At 39.0% G+C, this 26,944-nt stretch overlaps 2 protein-coding genes across 2 annotated transcripts; one reads left to right on the top strand and one right to left on the bottom strand.

The window, feature by feature from the left end:
- Positions 1 to 2,204: 2,204 nt before the first annotated feature.
- On the top strand, positions 2,205 to 6,351 carry LOC128520743 (gap junction delta-4 protein). The gene is made up of 2 exons (XM_053495114.1): positions 2,205 to 2,365; positions 3,548 to 6,351. Exons 1-2 carry the CDS (start codon positions 2,302 to 2,304, stop codon positions 4,744 to 4,746), a joined length of 1,263 nt encoding a protein of 420 aa, XP_053351089.1. The 5' UTR covers positions 2,205 to 2,301; the 3' UTR covers positions 4,747 to 6,351.
- Positions 6,352 to 13,776: 7,425 nt separating this feature from the next.
- fzd8a (frizzled class receptor 8a) lies at positions 13,777 to 16,456 on the bottom strand. Its single transcript, XM_053493593.1, has one exon. It carries the CDS (start codon positions 16,407 to 16,409, stop codon positions 14,631 to 14,633), a length of 1,779 nt encoding a protein of 592 aa, XP_053349568.1. The 5' UTR covers positions 16,410 to 16,456; the 3' UTR covers positions 13,777 to 14,630.
- Positions 16,457 to 26,944: the final 10,488 nt, after the last annotated feature.

Genomic DNA, 26,944 nt, shown 5'->3' with positions numbered 1-26,944 from the left:
TTAATACAATATCTGATCCCTGTATAGTACCAAATTAAAGACAGCATTTATTTATTAATTTTATTTACATGTTGTATTCTATCCAGGCTCACAGTGGATCCAGAGACTATCTTAGGAACTGTAGGAGTTAAGCAGGAATGAATGCCTTATGTACACGCGCACACACACACTACTCACAATAAGTTATGGTGACTTAGTGGATGTCATTCATACGGTGTTTGTTTCACTTTAGACATTTTTGGGATAGGGAGGCGATTGTATTGGGGTGGTAGACACACCTCATTTTTTGTTTTCCATGTAATGGTCTCATGGTGTACAGGTGCGCCTTATATCGGGGCCAATCCCAAAAGACAACAATTGTGGCATCAATTTCAACATTTTGTGGGTATAAAAAGCTGGTATTGTCAGTAAGTCATTCCAAGTTCATCATTCAAACAGCCATGAACACATGACGTTACTTAACGGACGAGCAGCGCCACCTGGTCGTGGCGCGCCTTTGGGTCAATGGCAGGCAGTAAGATGTTGCTCGTGAACTTGGTGTGTCTCAAAGCAACCATACGCAACCGACTCCACCGCTTTGGCTTGAATGCCAGACAACCGTTGCAGGTGACTCCACTGACACCAAGACACAGTCGTGGACGTTTGCAGTGGGCACAAGACCATGTGACCTGGACAATACAGCAGTGGTCTGATGAGTGTCAGATCACCTTGCGCAGAAATGATTGTCGTCAGCGTTGCTGAAGAAGGCGAGGTGAGCGATACGCTGAGGTCAACATGGTCCCCAGGGTTTGCTTTGTTGCCACAAAGTTAGAAGCACACAGCTATATAGGATATAATGTCTTTATACATATGCTGTAGCATTACAAATTCCCTTCAGTGCAACTAAAAGGCCCAAAACTCATCCAGCATCACAACGTCCCTATCCAAACAAAGTGAGCTCCATGAAGGGTTGGCGTAAGTTGGACTGGAATATCTTGAGTGCCCTGAACAGAGCCCTGACTGACCTCAACCCCATCGAACACCTTTAGATGACCTCGAACACTGACTGCACCCCTGACCTCCTCACTGAACATCACTGCCTGATCTCATTAATGCTCTTTTAGCTTAAAGTTTAAACTACTGTTAGATTGGACACAAGAAGGTTGCAAGAAGTATTTTATTTTCGTCCAAGTCATGATATTGGTGTTAAAGAAAATGTCTCATCTAGGCGAAAAAGTGAATTTTTCAGAGATTATGATATTACACCATTTCTTATAACCCTTAATGCTTCTTATCTCTCGATCCATGCTTCATTTTGTGTGAACATACATACACATTTTAATTTTTATCAGAGTAAAAGAACACATTTGTTAAGTACAATCTCATGCCCTTTGATGTTTGTAGTGTCTGTAACTTTTTTAAATTTAGATGAAACTTGGCCAATTTCATGTGAAAAGACAAACCTGAAAAAGTGTATTATTCTAAAATGTAAAATTGTTAAGATATTGCGAAATGAGTTTGACATGTTTATGGACAGTACAGAATGTATGCATTTTAAATTATTATTGTGTGAAGCAAGACAGCATTTTTGGGGCACATATAAAATCATTTCTCCAAAACGGCTGAAGTTAGAAACTTAAAATTTTTAGGGGAAGCAAGATTGGTCACTTCCATGTTGCATAAACTTCAGAAGTACAGTAGCTTCTTTGGCAAACACATTTTATTTTATATGTTTACCATAAAAAAAAAAAATAAATATCAGCCCCAATACTGTGTTTTGGCAATTTTTTTATTTTAGTAATAATTGAATGACTTATGATTGTTGCTTGGATGACTGAAAGTTTTTATGCCTCTTTAAATCAATGCATCAATCCAAAATGTTACTGCAAAACCATTCTGGTGTTACTGATGTACTAATAAAAAACTTTTTCTCATTTCTAAAATAAAAATGATGCCTTAATTACCTTAAAAATGATTAATTGAGGACGAGGAGTTACCAAAGGCTTTTTGTTCATTATTCACTCCTAAGTGCACACTGACCCGAGCTATCTCAACAATGTTAGCCTGTTGACGTGCCTTTGGTGGGTAAGAATAGCTTCACAATGGAGCTCACGTCTGTCATTTTCTGTTGTCTGAGAACAGTTGTTGTCCAAGCAAGAGAATAGGTAAGACAAGAAGCAGAGGCAGGAGACTAGGAGGCCACTGAGTTTCTGTCCATTTGTAAAGAGCATTGATCTGATGGGTCTGTGGGATGCTCACCTGGAGTCGAATTAAAAGGCAATACATTATCCAGTGAGCTGCTTTTTTGGAGAACTTTGAGTCATGGGGAGGCAAGGAGCCTCGGAAGCTGTCTTCATCACACTGAATTACAACATCACTATTGCGGGTAGGTAGTAATTATTAAACATTATGTTGTTTTTAAAAAATATATAATGATGAATTAAGTGTAGACCCATCTGGGAACTGCGTATTGCACTTGTTATACTTAGTAAATAATTAATGATAATTATATTATTGGCCTCTTACTTTTGTGGAACTACATTTTAGATGTATCTAAATAATTCAGATTTCCATTAAGCTTGTTTAACATGGCAAAATTAGTTTATCTTTTTTTGTTTCCATTTTATTGACTAACTGGCCAAATAATTTACAAGGTGCAATCAACCTGATGTAGATTCAACAACTGTAAAAACCATGAAAATCATTTTTATTTTTATACTACTTGTATATTTGTCTATGAGCTCATGAGCGCTCCCTCATTTCTTCATATTTTTGTTTTTGAAAAGCCAGACTTTTTTTTGCATTTATTTATTTATTTATTTATTAATAGTAGTAATAAGTAGAATAGTTCTCCAGGCATCATAAAGCACTTATTTTGTCTCTTTTGCCTAGTTGTTGTAGCTGATCAGATTCAAAGAAGTGTTTTTTGCTTGTTAAGCCACACAGTGATTTATAAATTAGTCTCAGCATAAAAAAACACCTAACACAAGGCATAAACCAGTGAGAAAGAGGTGCAGATGTCGACAGATGATCAGGCCGGTGATTACTGTACTGGTGATGCTGAATACTGAGTTGTTGGAACAGACGAGAGGGGAAATGAGGTCGCTGCTGTTACATAAATGACCAGTTTTTAAACTGTATCCGTTGCAGTAAAACAATTGTTCCAATTTCTTTAATTTAATCTCCATCATTTAAATCAGTATGAGAAATGAGTGTCGTTTAAATAAGGCTTCAAGGTAAAGCCCTTAAATGTTCTTTAGTTAGCACCAGGGAGAATTCCATAGTAAACCCTATAACAGAACATTTCCATATCCGAAGAGTTTCTAGTACCATAGAGATAAAACAAAGTACCCTTTATGATAGTGAAAGGATCTTTGATTTGTCTCTCTGGGGGAACCTTTAAGATGATCTGTAGAACCCTGTGCGAATATATTCCCACACCAGAATAGACTGAAATTGAAGCACCTTCATGAAACCTTCAAAGTTCCCCTTAAAGAGTTGTAGCTTCTGTTATATATGTATCTATATAACCACTTAAAAGTGACTTCTTTATTTGTTTCTCTTCCAGGCAAGATATGGCTGGTTCTAACGGTCTTCCTACGTGTATCAGTCTTGTTCCTGGCTGGATATCCGCTCTACCAGGATGAGCAGGAGAGATTTGTCTGTAACACTATCCAGCCTGGCTGTGCCAACGTGTGTTACGATATATTTGCCCCTCTGTCACTGTTCCGCTTCTGGCTGGTCCAGCTTACCTCTATTATCCTGGTTCATATTGTATTTGTTGTTTATGTGATCCACAAAGTTACATCCAGCCTGCCTCGTTATGATGCCTCTAACAGATTGAAGTTTAGATACTTCTACAAGATTAAACAGGAATCCTTCAATGAAGCGTCCCTGTCAAAGTCTGGTATGAAGCCAGGGGTGAGGCGGCTGCCTTGTTTCGCTGGAGCCTACATCTTTCACCTTTTGGTCCGGATCTTCCTGGAAGCTGGTTTTGGGGCAGCGCATTACTACCTGTTTGGTTTCTACATCCCGAAGCGCTTCATATGCCAGCGTACTCCCTGCACAACCATGGTGGACTGCTATATATCCAGACCTACTGAGAAGACCATCATGCTGAATTTCATGCTGGGGTTGGCTACCCTGTCCATCTTTCTCAACATGTTAGATCTTATCTGTGCCATTAAGCAGTCAGCAAGACACAGAAGCAAGAAGAAGATGATAGTGGAGAAGATGTACGAGGAGGGACGATACTTTCTTGCAGACAGTGGAACTACTGGTGTTGACTTTGGTGACCCGGAGCATCAATCCTTGCTGGTCAATGGAAGCTTTCGAAAGAGAATGAGCAAAGCCTGTGTGCATGATGATACCTCTCTGCATTCAGAAGGTAAAAGTCATCCAGCCATTCCTCATGAAGGAACCCCTGTAGGTATCAATCTTGGTATACCCAGTGCTATGAGCGGTAATGGAGCCAATTGTTACCCAGTGACTCAAGATGAGGTAACAGAGCGAGAGGGCAGTGCAGTGGCATTGTGTCCATCTGAGCCGATAGGCACGCCCAGGTCCATACGGGTCAACAAACGTAGTCGCCACAAACCCTTGCCACCTCCCAGAAAAGACAAACCACCAAGCGAAGGGCTGCTGGATAACTCCGGAGCTGTGACAACTTGTGAAATTATGCCAGGACAGTACATGTTGAGGAATCGATTAAGTTCTGATAGTGACCTAATGTCCACTTGTGGGGATAACAGATCAGCATGGGTGTGAGTGTCTAGAGATGATCCTAATCTTATTGGTGGCACGGTGGGATTGAAAATTTTAAGAAAATTTGCAGCTGGAAAGTTTAAACAGTATAAAGTCCTGATATCGCTTAACCTTTAGATGAGACGGGACTTTTCAGAGCCTGTCAGACTTTACTCAATTATGTAAATGGTGCATTTTTGTGTTTGGAGACATGAGGGACCATATACAAAGGTCTTAAAAATGTTTGAAGACAAGGTGACTCTTGTTGGTTCTTCTGTTTGGAGGTCTCTGTGGAATGCTTACCCTTTACAGCCCAGCCGCGACCTTCACCATCCACCTGTTGCCTCTGTTAGCTCACTGGGCTTCTCTAAACACCAAACATGGATCAGCGTTGACCTCTCTTGATGTGGCGGTGTGCGTCAGGGTTAGAGATCATTCTAAAAGCAGACCTCCAAGGTTGAAAACCGACATACATTCTCCATAGTGAAGACAGGCATTACGTCTTTCTTTCCAAAAAACGATAACTAGCCTGGCTTACAATAATTAAGCAATGGTTGTAACTAGACCATACAATGTTTTTTTTTTTTAGTACATTATTAGCATTGATGGGTTTGGCGTTTTTGATTTTCAAGGGCAGTGACCAGACTCTGAAGAGCAGGAAATTCCCCAAGTCTGGCTACCAGGCAGAGCAATTAACGTCAAAGCCTGGATTTGTATTTATGGAGCTGGTTTGTCACAATATATTCAACGACCCAGTGGGATTTGTGACTTGAGCTTTAGAGGACCTACAAACACTTAAAATAGCACACAACAACCCAATGAAACATGAGATCTGATGACGCCTGACACAACGCAACCTCTCTGAGTAGGTTTTACCTCCACAGCTGAATTAACCACAACATGCCGATATCAACCTCCTGTCTCTTCTCACCAACTTATTACTTACCCATCTTCACGTCAGACTATTTGTTCATGAGGAGTGAGAAAGGACCTCAAGTTCTCCCATCACTCTGAAATGGTTTGAACTCGATATATCACTTCAGATCTTTATCTAAATTTAGGGCTGTATTTCAACACAAATAAGACAGTAATGAATACACAACATGTGAAGTCTGGAGATTATCAACCGCTTGCTTGAGTTTTGAGTTTCCGAATTGTAGTGTTTTTTGTTTTTTTTTCCAGATTGTTATTGCTGTAGAATGAATCCATCTATGAAAAATGTGTTCAGTTTGTGCCACATATCTGTGAGTTATTAGGTACAGTTGTAGGTATATAGTTGCAGACTGTTGCCATGGATAATTCTTCCAATCTTAGGAAGGCTTAGACTGACTCCAGATCAGACTATCAAACTCTTTTTAGATAACGGGCCGCATTCGACTCGGTCCAATGCCAAGTTGTTTAGTTGAACAATAACATGGCGGTTCCTGTTTATATGTAATAATTTATCAACATTTATGTAAAGTGTACATTCTGAAAGCATAAATAGAATGAAAAATATACCTTACCTGCCTCACTCGCAAAAATACCGTGGCGTTTGTTAATTTTCACCTCCTTGTAACCTTTACACAATTTGTAGTTCAAAGAGGCATGTTTACAGTGTAATGTTTTTGCATGCCAGTTTATTGTAAGCATACATGCATATCATTCAATGTGTAATGATTTTAATGGCTGAATGATTAAATCTTGACTAAAAGTTTAAATAATTTGTGTAATTCGACAAATTCTCCCAACACAAATGCATAAAAAAAAACATTTAAGCATGAGTAATGACCAATGCAACAATAAAAATGAGAGAGAGAAATAAAGTGGCACCATTTTTAATCAACATTATGTCCCGTCTGACAGCAGGCTGTGATGCACTGGGTGTTCTGATACCTTTCTGTCATGGTCAGTGTTGACTTTTTCACACACATCTCACTCATTCACTCACAAAACTATACCGCTTTATTCTGTATCCAAGGTCACGGGGGGCCTGGAATCTATCCCAGTCCAACGCAGGGCACACACACATACACTCACACCCACACACTATGGGCAATTTGGAAGCGCCAATTAGCCTAATGTGCATGTCTTTGGACTGTGGGATGAAACTCACCAAGCACGGGGAGAACATGCAAACTCCATGCACACAGAGAAGGGAATCGAGCCTGCTCGAGAATCGAACCCGGACCCTGGAGGTGCAAGGCGACAAAATACACATACACAATATACATTAACTACTAGAAACATCAGGTCAGAAACATCCTTAATAAATATTTTTTTCCCTTTTATGTAACATTCCAGAAAATTACACCAGATTAAAAAGATGTGTGTAATCCATACACGTGTAATCCATGTATGCCCTCTAGTGGAAGAATAAATTACTGCAGAGTAAAAACCCAGACTAAACAGACTCTAATTAATGCAGGTGTTGTTGCAGTTCCTTTCATTATATCCTAAAGAAAATAAAAAACAAACAAGCAAAAAAAAAAAAACAAAACAGGCGACTTTCAGGTGGTTTTCAAACATGTCCAGTTCCTCACACTATGTTCTATATACTGTTCATGATTTTTATTGTGATTTAGCTGAAAACCTCTAAACTGCTCCATATGGAGTCTCAGCTTTAAACATAAAGACCATGTAATGTAACATGCATTTGTACAAAACCATTATATATTATTTTCTTCACCGAATTTGAAGAGAACGAAGAACAAAAAGCCATCACACACAGTGTATCTGGGGGACGGCACTGCCATGATGTTTCTCTTTCGCCTCCTACTCTGTGAATAATTCGATGTTTCAAGGCGAGTGTTGGAGCTCAATAGAAGAGGATTGTTCCTCCTTCAGATATTCTTCTAATTCAGACATTCAGTAGAACACTGAGCCTACTCACACGCCTGAATCCACATTATACACCGTCATGACTTATTCACTTCCTATTCATTTAGCTTTTTGAAGCTTATATAAATGTTGGTTTTAAAATAATGGTACAGTTATATATTCATGTAGGAAATAAAATGCTAATATGACATATAAAAACCACAACACTTAAGTGTGTCGGGTGTGGTGTTTAAAGCACTGTTAGACATCTATGTTTATTTTATGTGTATTTGTGATACACAATACTGTATATTCCCAAGTATCAATTTATCTAATTATTGGTATTTTATACTAAATTTCTTTTTTACATTTTTAAATGTAATTTTTCCATTTTTTTCCTCCTAGAAAATTAATGCTTAGTTAGAGCTATATACTTTATAACTGAAATAAATAAATAAATAAATATACATATAATTATGACAAATTAATATTTTTTATGTAAATAAGTACATTTTTACATAAATAATTTTGACATTAATGACATTTCACACCTGCACTGTGGCACTCTTCCGCTTTGTCTCACTGAAGGTTGAATTGCCACCTCGGGTCTGTGTGCATGGAGTTTCCATGTTCTCCCTGTGCTTGGTGGGTTTCCTCAAGGTCCTCCAGTTTCCCCCCACACTCCAAAGTCCTATGATGTACACTGATTAGCATCTCCAAAATTGCCGCTGGTGTACGACTGATTGGGTGTGTGAGTGCAACTGTGTGTGTGCTTGTGCCCTAAACTGGGCTGGCACCCCACCCAGGGTGTACCCCGCCTTGCGGTATGGAAAATGAATAAATATGTACAATTTTATTCACACTTGTACCCTCCAGTACCAAACATAACATCACTAAATTAAACTCCACTGCTGCCCTCCTGTGTCTCAATCTAGGAAGTTTACTTCAGTCTCCGCTCGCCTTAGTACAGTTGTTTTGTTTAGTAGTGATGAGTCGTTAGAAAATGAGTCAACTCTTTGAGGAAACTCTTTTAATTAAACACTAGGAGTCGACTCTTCCCTCTAAAACATTTCTTTTATTTAATTATGATCAAATAGTCTTAAGCATCAAAAACCTCCCCCATATGCAACCGGTTGGTGTAAATGTGCCAACTTCAAAACAAACAACTAGATTGCAAATGCGTATTGTTTTTCATTTCCTTTCTTTTTTCACCCGAGGTAGTGATAAAAACATGAAACCTGCATCAAAGCACTGATTTGCATTCAGTATAAAAGCAGCTCAAAGTATATTGAGAGCAGAGTGTCCACTGGTTACTTCCTTCAAAAATGGCTGCTTTATTTAAAGGCTGCTTTGAACGTAATGCTTTAATCACAATACACGATGGTTTCTGTGACCATTAACAGTTTTCAAATTCTTTATGTAGGGTGCATCACCTCTTAAAGAACAACAGCACTAATTACAGATACAGAGGAGAAATAGTAAGAGTATAATGGTTGTGCTGTTCAAAAGAAGGTAATGATTTCACTGAGCAGATATAACAATAGGTATGCAAATAACAATGACTAATTAGTTTAAAGTAGAAAAAAATGTGTTTATTACTTATTATTTAAAATGAATTCTAAGCAATACTTTGATGTGATCGGTGTTTGATGTTAGTCAGATCCTGAAACTTAGTAAGATCTGCCACAATGTTCTACCTATATTATTATTATTATTATTATTATTATTATTATTTGAACTTCCAGCTGGTTAACACACAGTATGACTGCAGATCAATCCCTGCTCTCTGATATCACCCAGATGAGGAAGGGTTTCCTATCGAGTCTTGTTCCTCTCAAGATATTCCTATTTTTCTCGCCACGCTCTCCTTAGGTTTCTCATCATAATGACAATTTATACTTTTTTCTTTATATTTTTCTAATTTATTTACATATATGTATTTTTTTATTCTGTAAAGCTGCTTTGCGACACCATCCATTAAATGTGCTATATAAATAAAATTGTATTAAATTATAATGATTATGATGATTATTAATTATTACTATTATTATTATTATTATTATTATTAGTAGTAGTAGTAGTAGTAGTAGTAGTAGAAAAAGAAATAGTAGTATTATCTATTTCATGGTTTAAAAAGTATCTTAATTCAAAATATAAAATATAATTTGCTTTTATTTACAAACTTTTCTTGTTTGCTATCCAGCATTATTTTAAAGTCCTAATAGAATCTGACAGCAGCCAGTGCTAATCTAAATACAAAAGGGTACATTTTTAGAGGACAATTTACTAATATTTCATCATTAATTCCCTTACAATTATGACATGTATTACAAATAAATAATAATAAGGGTTAATCATGGCTGTCTGTGTACTGTACACGTAAGCAATCATTTGTAAATACAGTTCAATCCCAAGTTTAATAGTATGGTGTCTGTCTCTGTCATGCAGATTACTGTAGAAAAAGATTTCCTCCTGACTGCAAATTCAGACGGATAATATAAAGCGCCAAAGCAAATGATTATACTTCTAACGATAAAAATTGACTGATTATTGGCTTAACTTCATGGGTTAATGAAGCGGACATGCTCAAACACTTTGCTTCTATGTGTGCTTGTATGTGTGTTGGGGAAACTTTTTTTTTTTTTTTTTACTCTTTTAAGCACCTGAGACACTAATCGTTATTGCAGACCACTATCTGGTGGTATCTTCCACTTCTGAAGCAGATACACTTACCATTCATTATACCCTGACAGTCAGAGCAGATTCTTAATAAGCCGATGTGTTGATTTGAACCAACATGTGACTTATACACTCAGCCTGGTGTGTTGACACTTTTCCAATATTTGGAGATCTGACAGATAAATATGGCATTAATAGCATGAATCAGCCCCGAAACACAACATTACACACATTACACACACATCACTCCCTGAGCCATATTTCATCAGCAGGTTTATTAACATGAGAAGCAGATAGTGTGTAAACCTGGGATTCGCCTCAGGACTCAATTATGAACAAATCGATCTGGGTGTGGGAGTGTTGAGAAAGAGAGAGAGAGAGAGAGACTTCAGCATCTGGAATCAATCAGTAAGATAAACATTCAGTGTTTGTCCTCCAAGTCACAGCTGCATATTTAGGATTAGTCAGAAACATACATAGAAAGCCTTATATCAATAAAGATTAATATTAATAGTTACACAGGTATGCATAAGGTAAATAGACGTACACAGCTTTATGATAAAATATATAAACCAAAATGTTTTGCCATTTTCATGACCACTATCTGCTTTCTTCTGTTCAGATTGGAATAGACCCATCCTTACACATGCGGAGAACTGAGACAGACAATTCCAAAGAAATGTTCAAAGGAGATGTGTTCAGTCTAATGTGCACAGGGTGAGGCTGAAGTTCCCCAAAACTACTAATGTGTGTCTTTTGCCCTCTTTTGACTGAGTTATTTCTCTGGAGGGAAAAAAAAAAGTTTTATTTTTGCTGTTGTGGCTGCATGAATATGATACTTATTACTTTTTGATAGTAATGATTATGCCAATGTTTTGATAATGTTTTATTTATTTATTTACCTGAAAGTCTAAATGCTTTACACATTTTCTGTACGCAACAAGTAATTAAATAAAGGAGCTCAAGTACACGTCTGTTACGAGGGGTGTTCGTCCCCTGCTACACTAATGCACTTATCTCAGTGCTTCACTAGTGCTTGGATACCAACAAGGTAGAACGTTTTTTTCACTACGCCAGAGCCATGATCAGATTGTATACCATTATAATATACAGTATTAGTATAATAATCATCGTCATCATGTTTATTTTAACAAATTTTATTTATGATGAATAAAAAGATTGATGTAACTGTTTATTTAGATTTTTTTTAAACTATTTTTAGATTATAAGGTACAATATAAATATTTCTAAAGTCTAAAATAAAGCGATTTCACAATCAGCCTGATCAATTTAATTATTATTGAACATTTTGGACTTAGTATATAATTTTAATATGATCATTTGATCATATATGATCAATAGTAGGAGGTTGGCCTTTTTTCAAGTTGGAAATATCTGTACACATACCAGCCAAAGAAATAGCCAATAATACTGAAACTACTTTAATTATGATAATTATAGTAAAATTTAGGGAAATAAAGAAAAGGGTAAGGCATTTACAGAATAAGACCTGGTTGACCTCTGTCTCCTGAAACATGTCTTTGTGCTGTTTAAAGATCTGATAAGAACAACTCTCATAGCTATTAACTTCTGTATAGCAGACAGTATTAATGGAATGCTTTAATACTTTGACCTAAACTCCTTCAAAAATCTAACATTTTTGTAATTTTTCATTCCCTGATAGAAGTGCTGATTTTTTTTTTCAATGGAAAGTGTACATACATTCATACATAATGAATCAGATAGATAGATTAATTGTTTAGGCTTCTGATTTTTACTTTGATGCTAATTTCTCAAAATTTCTTTTGTCTGTTTTAAGTGATTTTCGTCAGCCTTCAAAGGATTAACATTTACACATTGGTTCAAAGGTCTGTAAAACTGGTGGTCTTACTTTCAGTGGATTTTATCCATAAAATGATTTTTAAAAAAATTAAAAAAAAACATTTGCTAGGCTTAATTATACAAAGGGGGTTCGATTAGAAGACTTTCTACCTTGATGGTATTTAAACAGTAGTAAAACACTGCTATAAGTGCATTAGTGTATCAGGGGATTATATAAAGAGAAATAAAGTGAGTTTTTACTTTCATAACCGATCTGTTATTCTGCACAATTAAAAGTCCCAGTTTAATTTGAACGCCCATCTTTAATTATTACCTGACAATTTTTTTTTGCCAAATTGCAAGTCTAATCTGTAATAGATATTTAAATATCTACACATTTAGTTTTATGTTACAGCATTTGCATGATTGCACATATAGTTTATTATATAAATCAAGTCAGATAAAAATGGTTTAAAAGGTAGCAGTTTATATTTAAGGTAAATAAATAAATAAATTTATTAATAAAAAGTTTAATATTTAAAAGTTAAATATTAAGCTTTTAAAAGAGTTTGTCTTAAAACTCTTTTTTTCTTAACCAAAACTTTTCTTCTGCTAAAGGAATTAGGATTTAAGTAGTTGTAATTTATAATACTAACCTCTAGATGGCGCTTTAAGCCCATGGATCTTTACAATAATTACAAAAACAAATTTAAGCTGCACCAAATGAATAGATGTATGCCTTTTTTTATATTAAACCATTTAGAAAATATTACCAGATATGAAAAAGTGTATAATGTATCAATATTATATATTGTTTTCATTGATTTAACTCAATTCCTGTGTAGAATACAGAAGTGGATTTTATTACTGTACAGATGAAATATCTGCCTATTGAAAATACCAAATGAGTGCAAACATGTTGAAATGTAATACTGTACATTAGAGCACAGGAACACTGAAGAAAGCGTCTTAAAGTGTAGATCTTGTGTTTCAGTGATGGTTCTGATGTTAAGGCTGTGTGATGGGCATGCAATCGTTTAACATCTTGACATTTAGTTGTGGACAGATTACAAGTCTTTTTTTTCATCAAAGTAATGACTGTAAGCACCTAATGGCCTAGCTGGGTGTTTTCCAATCCTGCCCTTAACAACATTTCTTACCTTGAATAAACTCTTTTCAGGCTTATGAAGGGTTTGTTAATTATCTCATTATGCGAATCAAAAACAAGCAATGAGATGAAACAGTGCTCACTAAATAACCCAGAGGGGGAAAAAAAAAAACTTTAAACTGATTGCAACAAATGTGTTTGTAACAAAAGCTGAAAGATAAGTGCTGTACTTTGCATTATACCCACGTTTTATTGGGAAGCTCTTTCTCTAAGCATTACTACACTGCTGTCAGAGCTCTACAAAAATGCCTTCGATGTCAGATTAGGTAAAGGGACCACCTGTAGGGCCCCATTCACCATCAAGCTAACCTACGTGATTAATAATGCAGCTTAAACTCAAGTAAGACGTTTCGACAGCATGCTGGAAAATTCAAACAGTTACAAAGTCTTGGAAAAAAAATGTGGTGCCCCCCCCCACACACACACACACACCCTCGAGTACCAGCGTTTCAATACCAAAAGCATAAGGGTCTCAAATTAGACATTAGACAACTTGGTGCATCAGTAAGTACATAAAAAAGGTTCTATGTACATGTCACCTTTATCCAAGACTTTAAAGTAAGATCAAAGTGGCCCTCTGGATGAAAAGACGCCTTTTCTCTGCATTTAAACCCCATTCAATTGGCCCTCTTTTATTAAATTAAGTGGCGAACACAACAATGATGGAGCTTCTCCAACTCTAGCTGCTCGCCCCTAATTACGGCCCTGATAGCCGAGAAAGAGCTTCTCTTCACAAGACGTGCACAAAGAAACACCTCTATAGCAAGCATGCTCAATACAGTCACCATTAAAATAGCGGGGGTAAAAGAAACCCTTTACAGTTCTGTCTCGTTATAAAACAACAGAAGATGCTGGAGAGTTGTCTGATTAAAGATTTGTCCAAAATATTTTATTGTCAAAATAAAAGCAATATTTGTCTTCTTCAAATGACATCTACACTATGTACAAATTTACAATCATCTTATAAATCTTCTTTCTTTTATACAAAATTTACACGTTTGTACACAACTGTATAAATACATTACAATAAAAAACAACCCGTAGAAATATTTAAGCACTAAAACTTTAAGACTTTTTAAGGCTTATCTGAGAGAGAGCATCTTTGATATTTTTGATTGTTTAGACATTCTTTAAACTAAACTTTAAAAAAAAAAAAAGTTAAAAACAGAAAACTTTGTGTTTAAATGCTAAAGGACTGGAGAAAATGTTCAGCACCACTTGGAACAATGCAATGCCTAATTCTCTCTAAGCATCACTGATTGCATGTCATGTCCATATGAATAGAAATGGCAGAAAAGTAAATTACGCACGAGGGGTGATGATGGGTTTGATTGTTTCAACCAGTCTTTCCGCTTAACAGAAACCCCTCAGTAGTCTATTTGTATGGAAATGCGTGTGTGGAAAAGTCAAGTCAAGTCAAGAACTAATGCACTGAACTCCTCTAGACTCGGGACAAAGGCATCTGCTTGGCACAGGAGACCGAGCTGGCTGTACCTGATCGCCACGTCAGTCCCGCACTGACATCACTGTATGCCGAGCTGCTTGCACCCTTGCCCGCCCAGCGGCAGCGGCAGCAGCGTGCACACAGTGCCCGCCATGACTCGACAGTCTTCCCCGACCAGACCCACACGCCTGACGTGATGCCCACAGCCAGACACATGAAGTACTTGAGCATAAACACGGCGTAGTCCGGCCGCTCTGCATCACGCTCACGGTCCAGAGCACAAGCGCAGTTGTGTGCTGCCTCCCAGCGCTGCCGGTTGTGCTGTTCGTAGAAATAGCATGCGACGATGACAGCAGCGGGCACCGTGTAGAGCACAGTGAACACCCCGATGCGAATCATGAGTTTCTCAAGCTTGTCCGTTTTCGTGCCACCCTGCTTGATGACACTGCGGATGCGAAACAGCGACACAAACCCGGCGAGCAGAAACATGGCTCCGATGCACAGGTAGATGAGTAAAGGTGCGAGCACAAAGCCACGCAGGTTGTCCAAGTTCTGGTTGCCCACATAGCAGATGCCCGCGACGGGGTCCCCGTCGACCGAGCTCAGGGCCAGGACCGCTATAGACTTCATGCTCGGGATGAGCCACGCAGCCAGGTGGAAGTACTGCGAGTAGCTCGCGATGGCCTCGTTGCCCCATTTCATACCCGCTGCCAGGAACCAGGTGAGGGACAGAATCACCCACCATATGGAGCTGGCCATGCCGAAGAAGTAGATCAGCAGGAAGACGACGGTGCACAGGGCCGGTCCGGTGGTCTCGTAGTGGACGTGTTCGACGTCGTGCTCCCGGCTGCAGGCGACCCGCTCGTGGCCCGCGATCAGACGCACAATGTAACCAACTGAGACGAACATGTAGCACGCAGAGAGGAAGATGATGGGTCGCTCTGGGTACTTAAACCGCTCCATGTCGATCAGGAAAGTGGCGACGGTGGCGAAGGTGCTGACGAAGCACAGCACGGACCACAAGCCGATCCAGAAGGCTGTAAACGCCCGCTCGTCTGGGGTGAAGAACGGGTTGTGGCAGGGCATCGCGCAGTTCGGGGTTCGACCCGTTTTGACGCGGTTGTACAGCGGGTGCCGCTCGCTGCTCACGCGCACCATCGGCGCGCGGCACTGACACCCGGCCTCGCACGGCTGCGGCGCCGGTTTGCGCTTGGGGTGTCCTCCTCCTCCTCCTCCTCCAACTCCTCCAACACCGCGGCCGCCTACCGGAGCCCTTCCCGGGAGGCCCGTGGGCTTCGGGAGCAGCGGCGCGGCTGTCGTGGCGTCCGTCCGGTTGTAGTCCATGCACAGGGTGTCGGGGTTTCCCTGCACAGGCAGCAGCTCGCAGCGCATGCGGTCGGGCCACGGGAAGCCGTACTGGCGCATGAGAGGCGCGCAGCCGGCGCGGGCGCGCTCGCAGACGCTGCGGCACGGCGGCAGCGGCTTCTTGTAGTCCTCCAGACAGATGGGTGTGTACATGCTGCACAGGAAGAAACGGAGGTCTGCGGAGCACTGGATCTCTACCAGCGGCCAGAACTGGTGCACCTCCAGGCCAGCCTCGTCCTGCGTGTCGTGGTTGAACTGGTTCGGCATGTAGGTGTAGTTGTAGCCGATGCCTTTGCACAGCGGAACGGCGATCTCCTGGCAGCTCAGCTCCTTGGCCGTGGCGCCGCTCGAGCGCCGCAGAGTCCAGAGCGCGAGCAGCAGGTAGATGATACCCGACAGGTAGAGCGCCATCGTCCAGCGGCTCACAGCGTCCGGTCAGCCTTTAAATGCCAAGTCCTGCGTGTGCGTCTGGATAAATAGTAGCAATAATAATAACAATAAAAAAAATCCAAGTGCGCTTAAATTCTCAACAGCGGCTCCATTTCTTCCTGAGTTACACCCGGTGCAGTGAAAACGCAACCAGTGACTTGTTTCAAAATAAAAAAAAAATGAAAATAAAATAAAAAAGAACAACAGTCCCCGATCAAAATGGCTGAGAGCCTCTGCAGAAACGCGCCTCTCTCTCTTTCTCTCTCTGTGTGTGTTTCAGTCTTTTATTATCCTCTGGAATCAGGAAAGCTTCAGGAATCAGGTTTTCTTTACGAAGCGCGAGAGAAAGAAACCAGAAACGCGCCGTTTGAGTTCCGTTTACGCGCCGCGTTTCTCTCTCTCACACACACACATACACACACAAAAAAAATAAAAACACGTTCCTCGTTATTCTCCTCATACAAATCCGTGCACCCCAGCGGCACTCTCTGCGCTTTTATGCGCACTGGGGATAGCCACACCCACACGGACCTCCCGGCCAATCAGAGAGCAGCAAGGAGGAGCCCCCGAGCCCAGTCACTTTACTCAGTCAGTCAGTCAGTCAGTCGAACCTTGGGTTAGGTGGTTTGGTGGCAGAAGGTTGTATAACTGTTTAAACATATTTTCTGCTTAAATATTATATAAATAATAATAACCCATCATCATTATCATTATGGAGCAGATAATGTGCATGTGTTCTCTCCTTATCCCTTCAGTTTAATAGAAACAGTGTACTGTAGACTCATTTTCATTTGCACACGACTTTTTTTTTTGGGTGATGGGGGTCATCCTACTTATCAATGTGGGGTGTTTATGTTTTAATTGATGTGCTGATGTTCTGCTGTTGTGTTTAATAGAGCTGGCACAGGAGGGGGGTAATTACAGGAGAAGGAGGAGGGGTTGGGCTGGCTTGGATAGAAGAGAAGAACAAGTTGATAGGTTTGTTAACAGTGGCAGGACAACAGTCTCCCCCCGCCAAGCACCGTCTCTCGCATACACCAATACACTAACCCGCTAATTATTCCTGTGAAGACAATGGGCCCTTTTTAAATTAATATTCCTCACTTTGTCCCTGTAATCACTACACAATGGTAAAATATATTAGTCGTTAATTAGAATACAGGTGAAGCTGTGTTTGTTACCTGGTTGTAAGATGGTTATACATGCTCAGAAAATACATGTATTTATTATTACAATGAGGAAGAAAAAAAAACATGCACGTGTTGAAGACTGGGTTTGCTAGAAACATTGCTGTGCTAAGATGATCAGTGAAGGGGAGAGTGAGCATTGCAGTGGATGCTGCCTCATCAGAAATCATTGCTCAGTCATACTGCTGTAAAATTGTCTTTATTAATTAATTTATTTATTTTGTAGTGAACTCTTAACTAATGAAGTACTAATATGTTTAATGTTCCCAATTCTTTCTTTTTATTCTTTCTTTCTTAACTGAATATTTTAAATACCTACCATACAGTACTGTGGCTCTGTAGTTCACAGTGTTCTCACCATGCCTAATGGGTTTCCCCTGGGTACTCCGTTTCCTCCCCCAAAGACCAAAGACATGCAAGTGTTGGCATTTCCAAGTTGTCTGTAGTATATGATTGGCCATCTGAGTGGCGGTGAGCTGGTAACCTATTAAGGTTGCAGCCTGCAATGTGTCCTAAGTTCCCTGAGATGAGGCCCTTGACCCTACACAATTTATTTTACAAATAAAATAAGGTTAACTTTTATATTTTTTCATTTGCTCGTTTGTGAGCAGCTTTACTATTTATGTGTATTTAGTGTATTTCTACATCTCTTTGTAAGTTTATAACTATTCAGTTCCTAAGGAGTGTTTGAATAATTCAGGTGCTCTTAAAAGACTGCCAAAAAAAAAAAAAAAGATTTAGAAAGGGTAAAGCTGTACAAATGGTAGAAAAGGACTCAGAGGCAATGCTCCTTACTAAGCATACTATTTTTCATAATATTTAATAATATGATATTATTTACTGAAAAAAACAATGTACCATGCCTAAAGTGCATACAGCAATAAACACTTTGTTCTTTTTAATATTTAGCTGAAATATGAATCTAACAACAATCTATAATATGCTTGTTCAATAAAACAAAGTCATTTCTGACACATCTTATTTCTCGAAACATCCACAATTTTCTTAATATTTCTTGGCTTAGCTTTTAATAGTAAAGTGCTAACATATAGTGTTGATAAACATCTGACCGAGGCTGTACAGTAACAGCATGAGTCATTTTACATAATGCAAAAATGTTCTGTCTTAAGGCGAGTACATGCTGTCATACAACTTCATTGGGAAAACAACAATCTTGATTGTATGTGTCACTTGAGCATGAAATGCCTAATTTTCCTGGGTGGAGAAAAACCTCCAGGGAGGAAAGGAGGAACAGGTGTGTACTCCAAGGTCCCTGGTGAATGCGTCTGATAAAAAAAAGGCTTCGTTTTCACTGATTATGCGTATTATTGGCTGAGCCCATATTGATTAACAGAGAGATAGAGGCCGCTGTGGTCTCCAGCAGTTGGAGCGTAACCTCTTCTCCCGGCGGAGGCCCACAGCAGCCCTGGCTTGGGTTACATAGTGCCCGGGCATTCCTCAGTCCAAATGGAATTAGTGCATCTGTTCGAAAGTTAATTTTCGAATCGGCATTGAGTCATTCTTTAGAAAGAAAAGCAGTGATGGTTGAGGCCAAGTGGGGGAAAATGAAAAAAAAAAAATCTTCTCAAGTGTCAGTGCAAGAAAAATCTGAACGCTGTGCATGCTCTTCTGTGAGTGTTTTCTTTCCTAAAGAGCCATGCATGATGATTTATGTGTTTTTAATTGAATTTAAAGTACTGATTAGACATAAAAAAAAAACATAGCGTCAACTCTCTATATTACTGAGCTGTCATCTAAAGAAGAACCGAACATGCTTCATTGTGTTGGTAAAATGTAAGCAATTAAATTAATCAGTTCTGTCAAAGATAAAAGTTTAATTAGTGAAAAAAAGGCAAATGCCTTTAAAACAGAAGCTTTAGATAATGGTATTACACACTCTGCATGGAGTGTGTTTATCCATTAGCACACCTTGTATGCAGATTGCAAAGGGCAAACAATATGATTAGGTCTGATTAGCTATATAGCAATGGACCGCATATTAGGAGTGTTTGTATTTCATTAGTGGTCATTACAGACACCAGGTGTGGATTCGAACCCAATCTCTACGAAATAAAGAAAGATGTAAAGAAAACAAAATGAGTTTAATATACACTTAGATTGTAGAAAAGTAGCAAAGTTTAAAGTTGCAATGATTTTGGCACATATATACACATTCTTGAGGACTTTCTAGGGTTTCTAGGGAACATGACAAGCAATCCTTTTTTTTCTTAGTAAGTCCAAGAGAAAGAAAAAAAAGTGAAGCTGGTAGGAACAATCTTTTTTTTATAGCTGCTAAAATTCATCTGGCCACAACATTAAGTGTAATTGTAAACTGTTTTACTCTAGTTTATAAAAAATTGTAATTGACAAATCGATGTAATGTAAGAATAATAAACAATTATGTGTTATAGGATAATGATCATCTTCTGGCTTGTAACTGTAAACAGCTTTGCATTGTGCCACATCACACCAACCTATCATGGACTATTTTCTTATAAATGCAAAGTTTTGCAAAACCCCAGTGTCATTTATTGTACAAACTCCACTGCATGTTATGACAATTCAAACAGATATATGTTTGTAAAAAGCCACAAAGGTTTAAGCTTGGAGTTAGGGACTTGGTTTGGATTTGTACCTGTTAATCTTTATTTATTTATTTATTTATTTATTTTAAGCAGTGGGATGGCCTGAGATTAGAGTTATAGTGATATTAAACTCCTGTTTCCTGCTTTTCAAGCATTCAATTAATTCAGACAAGTTTAGAACTAAATTCACATGTTTCAAATTTCAAAGTGTAATATTGTACCACTTATCCTGTCCCAAGAGCCCTCGAGGTACACAATCCACAACCCTCCCAGTGCCAATCCACTGGGGCACACACGCACACACACAATCAGAGCAATTTGGGCACGGCAAGTACTCTACTCTGCATGTCTTTGGACTGTAGGAGGAAACGGAATATCTAGACCACCATGCACAGGGAGAAAATACACACAGATCCGAGGCGATAATCGAACCCATACCCTGGAGGCCCGAGGCTACAGTCATGAGCACTACGCCACTGTGCCACTCCATATTTGCATATCTGATACTATTCAATTCTGTCATATTCCACATTTGCTTATTTTCTTTCTATTTACTAAAGCAGAGTTTATGTGCAGCTTTATAATCTGTTAATAATCAAACTGAGAGCTCATGAATAAAACTCCTTGGTTTGTGGACTTAAACTGAAACAGAGGGAAATAAGATCAAATAAAACCCATTACGGTCATGTTGTACCTCCAACTGAAATCATGTTTCAAAGTCAAGTCAGTTTTCCTTTGGCAACTAATACAACTAGAGAGAAATGATGAGGCAGGAGTTACTACTGCCAATCTGGGCTATATGGAGAGCGAGACATAAACGTGGTCTGCCTTGAGAGCAGGTAATGATTCACTCCAAGTAAAAGCTCTGCAGCTCTCAGCTCAAATTTATGGCTTACTCTGCAGTTACTGAGTGACAGAGTGACAGGGAAATTGTTCCTCTGGGCTCTTCATCTTAAAACAATTCTCCCAAGGTCACATACACACTGGTGTGAAAAAAAATTAAATTGTCTGCCATGTCTTTCTTTCGGAGAACATTTCCGCAGCTCTCGCATACACTTTTCATCAAAAGCACACGCTGTCTGAGTCTCGCGATCCTGGGTGGTGGCAGCCAGCGCATGCCTCAGCTCCTATGTCAATTAACAGGTCTGCGCTAAGAAACGAGGAACCTATTTAGGGAGTTGATTTTGCCCTGTTTGCTTTTTGACTTTGCACAAGCTTGTGTCTCCTGCACAGAGAAAGACAGAGATGCAAAAGAAGGGGGTTGGGAAAGAGCCTGCATTATCACCCACCCCCCAAACTCATCTGGGATTGTTTGCTTAGGGCTTGGCTGCTAATCCCTGTCAGGTGGAGTTGGACCCCCTCCTTCTGCTGTCCCCTGAGGTGGTGGAGCGCGTTCCCCCGAGTCCCTCACCTCTACCTCATTACCTTGACAAACAGGACCGGCCCCTGCAATCACTCGCCCACTGAGAGGGGATGCGCCGGGACACACAGCTCTCATCATCCAACCAGTCTGTTTACACTCGGCGAGCAGGAAACAGAGGACTGGGACGCTTGAATTGAGCAGAATGACTTTATAGTGTAGGGCAATGGTTCTCAAACTTTCTGGAGTCTGAGACTCCTTTAATTGCAAAAAATGATTTCCACAGACCCTGTCTGTGTCGATTTATTTGATATAATATTATTTAAATTGGCCAAATAATATTTCTTTGGAGCCATGGAGCGGTCTATTCCTGAATTATCCGCTGACCGAACTCATAAGGTCTGACTTTACTTGGAACCCCAAATATAATAACTTTTATAATGTGGGTTATAATAGCTGTGTTAAATGCAGCCTAACCATCAGATAATAATCATACTGCGAAATAATAAATAAAACCCCTTCATGTGTGTTCATTTTAATAATAATAATAATAATAATAATAATAATAATAATAATAATAAAAGTTGTAAAAGTTATTTAACATAGAAAAAAATATGATTGTTATGGTAAATGTTTCTGTGAAGTGACCTTTGGAAGTCAATAAGTCTTTACCAATTCATGCACTTTGCATTTGCTTAGTAGCATGACAAGATGAAAACACAGCGACTGGTAATGGGACAACTGTAAAACAATTTTGCAATATTTTAAACATGCAAACTACATCCATGTCAATAAAATAACTACAGTAAATCTAAAGAAAATATGTCCTGCATTAAATGGACAACTAACAACTGCCTGTCAGGCTTAGATATTGTATTTTCTAGTTAAATTTCTATGTACACTTTAACTGCAGGTTTCAGCTATAATAATAATAATAATAATAATAATAATAATAATAATAATAATAATAATAATAATAATAATTTTGCAGTAATGTAATATAATGCAGTAATTAATGATAGTGTTCTTATTTTGAGTGAAAAGTGTTAAGAAAAAATTGTCTCATCATTATTTCTATATTAAAAGTTAACAGGAAAACAAAAACACGGCAATAAGCAAAGAAAAGAATGCTGTGAGGAAAGGGTTATAGTGTAAAAGGAACAATGAAAAAAAAATAATTGCTGTACTGTATCTAAGAACAAAATCCGAAACCTCTTCAACACTCTTTTTCACAAAGTTTTGTACTAATTAATAAATTACATCATGTTCTAAAAACATTTAAGCTAGCACAAGATGGATGTTGATGGTAAAGATTTTCAGGCTATAGCAGTATGATCAGATTTCCTAATCGCTGCTTTCAGGTCAGTGAACAGCACAGAAACAGAAGACTGCACTCAGGTTTTATCAGACTGTACACTACGCTATTCATCTTGTTCACCCGAGTTCTGACGATCAGTCCTGCTACAGAGAGCGAGCGCTTCCAATCTGCTACATCTACACTCAATAATAGTGTGAGCAGAGATGTCTGTAAATGAGTACAGGCTCACTATAGGGGACAAACTGAGAAAAGTCAGTTGCTGTTTTCATATCCTGCATATTACATTCAAATCAAACACTGGTGCGTTTTTAGGCAGGCGAGGATTACACTCGAGTACAGACTAAAACAACCAAGATCCTGAATTAACCCGATCCTGAAGTCAACCGAACATATTATTCATATAAACATATTATTTATATACAGTAACTACCAAGTAATTTATTAAGTTCTGCTTATGTGCACTTGTTTTAGCATTGTTCACCTTTTTTCTGTCACTAGGAGCATTTTTTATCCTTACACTTCCCTAAACAAATGTATTTTCTCCTTTTTTCCCCCTTTAGTCTATAATGATACGGCATTGTGGTGTAGTCGTTAACACTGTGGCCTCACACCTTCAGGGTCGAGGGTTCAATTCCCCCCTCAGGTCTGTGTGCATGGAGCTTGCATGTTCTCCTTGTGCTTGGTGGGTTTCCCCTGGTTTCCTCTCACAGTCCAAAGATTTGGCTAATTGGTGTTCCCAAATTGCTCACAGGGTGTAAATGAGTGTGTGGTGTGTGCATGTTTGTGCCCTGTGATAGACTGGCACCCTGTTCAGGGTGTACACCGCCTTGTGCCCGAAGTTTTCAGGAATGGGCTCCAGGCCCCCTATGACTCTGTATAGAATAAGCGATATAGAAGATTAATGAATGGGAACAGGAATGAATAGTGTAGTGTATTATGGGTGTTCAAAGTTAAACCAGGACTTTTGATTGTGCTATACTAATGCACTTATTCTAGTGCTTGGATACCATCAAAGTAGAAAGTTTTCTCAGAATGCCATGCGCAATATTTGGACTGCCTGCTTCATGTCTGAAATGTGGCCACCCAGGAACTCCATTAATGGCCCTTTTCTTTAATGGAAAAAAAGGTCTGGTTTGATCTTTTTGGTCGTTACTGCCATATCTCCTATACGGTCTTGACCTTGGTCCAAGATGTTTGCACATTTCCTCATGTTTGGGCCATGAAGGGAGTTTGTGGGAGGCTGGCGTTTCAGATGTGAAGCAGGTAGTCTGAAGTTTGACCACAAGCTGTCCAAAAGTAGTAATAAATATACTACTGGACAGAAAAAAACATCCTTAACCTAAGCTCACCTTGAAGAATGTGTTTTGTTTTTACCTCATCCTGTTTTCTGAATGAGCCCAGATCACTCTGATCGATAACAACAGACCTTATCACAAAGTCTGCAGTAGAACTTTGCCAAGAAGTTATTGGGAACATTTTGTATAGCATGACAAGAAAAACAAAGCAGATTTAATTTGCGAGTGACATGTACGAACCATGTGATCTTCTGTTAAGTTTGTGTTAAGATGACTTAGCTCATAACAATTTCATGACATTTTTCTTTCTTCTGCTTCCTCGTGTATATTTGTTAATGAGTTCAACTTGCTGGAGAGTAAACCACAGCTAGAACCACCATGAGTAGAGCTGACTAAGAAATAATTACTTGCTGCATGAAGGAGTGAATAATTTTGTCCAGTGATGAAAAGTAAGCATGTGTGTGGAAAAAGATTGAAGAAAAAAATGACCAAGAGTCCATCTACCCCCATTTTCCTCACGTCTCAGTGTGTATCCATGTGTCTTGCTGTCAGTGTGAACTGTCGAGCAGATGGTGTATTGCCTCGCTGACCTGTGGAATGATGATAACCGCAAGAGAGGGAAAGAGAGAGAGAGAGGTGAAGAGTGAGAAAGAAAGAGGGATGGAGATGGAGAGCTAAAGAGATGGAGCAACAACATGGAGAAAATGAGACAGAGACAGTCAGAAATCCAGGTCCAATAATTTAGTGATCTTGTGCATGTGGAGGGTGTTGTCTGTTTTCCCTCCTCTCGCTTTCTCTCTCTCCTTGCCAAGAGTATGTCGCACTTTCATCGTACTCATCCTATATATCTAACGCTCTAAAAACATCCTCCTGTAAGAGTTTGTCACTAAAGTACATCAATAATCCTGTTCAAGAAATATGTCTAATATTTAAACAATATTACAATGTATTCACACAATGTAAATGTACATTCCTACACAATGTAAAGAATAATGTTTTAATTATAGAGTACAACACAATATCATAGTTAACCTACTGTTATCTATGCCTTTTTTTATTTACAAGTTACAATTACCAATCTGGTGTTACATATAGCACATAAAGAAAGCCTTCTGTTAAAAAAAAATGTAATACTTGTAGAATAAACATAACTACACAATCCTAAAACTAATCTACTGTTAGCTAGTTAGATACTGATCTTTCTTTATACAGGGTCACAGGGGTCTGGGGCCTATCCCTGGAGACTTAAGGCAGGGCACACCCTGGACAGGGTACCAATCTATTGCAAGACACACACAGACACACAAACACACACACACCCAACGGGCAATTTGGGGACCCCAATTAACCTAATCTGCTTGTCTCCTTGGCATGTGGAAGGAAAACAACATATGCAACTCCATCCGAGCAGACCCGAGGAGGCAATCGAACCCTCAACCCTGGAGCTGCTTACAAGCTTTACATGGTTAAAAAACATGCCATGGTTTATTTTTTGCTACTTTGACAAAATTCCTATGTAATTATAAATTTTAATAGTTAGCTAAAGGACCGGGTGAAAATAACCACACAGTATCATAGTTAATTCACTGTTCATTAGTTTAGCCTATTGCTCAAGTTCAATGAGTAACAGTTGGTAGTAAAAGTTAGTTAGATTGCAGTTTTCTGTTTAACATACTGGTAGCTAGCTAGCAGTTTCCTGTGTACTGTAACATACTGTTAGCTAGCTTGAGGTTCCTTGTGTAAGATATTGTTAGCTACCTTACTACATGGAGAAATGCTAGCTAGCTAACGGTGAGGTAGCTAACAGTATCTTGCACAAGGACCTCAAGCTAGCTAGCGGTATGTTACACAGGGAACTTCTAGATAGCTAACGGTATACTACATGGAGAAATGCTAGCTAGCTAACAGTATACTGTTAGCTAGCTGCATATTGTTAGCTATCTAGAAGTTCCCTGTGTAACATACTGTTAGCTAGCTTGAGGTCCTTGTGCAAGATACTGTTAGCTACCTCACCGTTAGCTAGCTATTAGTTCCCCATGCAGCATACTGTTAGCTACCTGGCATTTCTCCATGTAGCATACCTTCTGCTAGCTGCAATTGCCAATGGAGCATACTGTTAGCTAGCTAGCATTTCCCTGTGTAACATACCGTTAGCTAGCTTGTGTGTAATACCCTGTTAACTAGCTTGGAGTTTTATGAGTAACTTAATTTTAGTTAGATTGCAGTTTCCTGTGTAACATACCATTAGCTAGCTAGCAGTTCCCTTGTAACTTGCTCAATTATTATATAAGTATTCAATAATTTTTTTCATTGGAACCCAGTGTGTGTGTGTGTCAGTCACACCACTCCTGACAGAGTGAAATGTCATCTGATGTCTCTGGCACAATTTGAATTATACATGTGCTGGAGTACATAACGACACACACGTACAGCTGTGTAATGTGTTTGGATGTGTGTCTGGCACACTGCTGAGCTACAGGGACTGGGAGAAATGGAGAGTTTATCTAATCAGACAGTGCTCTGCAAATTTTTAACAGTCCGAGATTTTACTTTCTTACTGCTTTCCTGTACGAATTTTACAATGCTACTAAATAGATTGGGAGTAAATCCAGGTTCCAGAGCAAGAGGACTCTAAACAAGTATGTACAAGCCTAGCCAAAAGATGGATAAGGTACGACTATGCAAAACTGTTTTTCTTGCCCCAGGCATCAAAATATAAGCTTAACCTAAAGCATCGTCACAACAGGTAAGGTGTTAAAGTGTGCAATGTTT

Source organism: Clarias gariepinus, chromosome 4 (genome assembly GCF_024256425.1).
Source record: "Clarias gariepinus isolate MV-2021 ecotype Netherlands chromosome 4, CGAR_prim_01v2, whole genome shotgun sequence".
Classification (NCBI taxonomy): domain Eukaryota; kingdom Metazoa; phylum Chordata; class Actinopteri; order Siluriformes; family Clariidae; genus Clarias; species Clarias gariepinus.
Note: the sequence above shows the minus strand (reverse complement) of the source record. Positions and strands in the feature narration are given on the sequence as shown.

Excerpts from the sequence above, each read along its gene's own strand:
- LOC128520743 (XM_053495114.1), top strand. The coding sequence starts at position 2,302 with ATGGGGAGGCAAGGAGCCTCGGAAGCTGTCTTCATCACACTGAATTAC. Across the intron at positions 2,366-3,547 it reads TTACAACATCACTATTGCGG|GCAAGATATGGCTGGTTCTA; the intron begins GTAGGTAGTAAT and ends TTTCTCTTCCAG.
- fzd8a (XM_053493593.1), bottom strand. The coding sequence starts at position 16,409 with ATGGCGCTCTACCTGTCGGGTATCATCTACCTGCTGCTCGCGCTCTGG.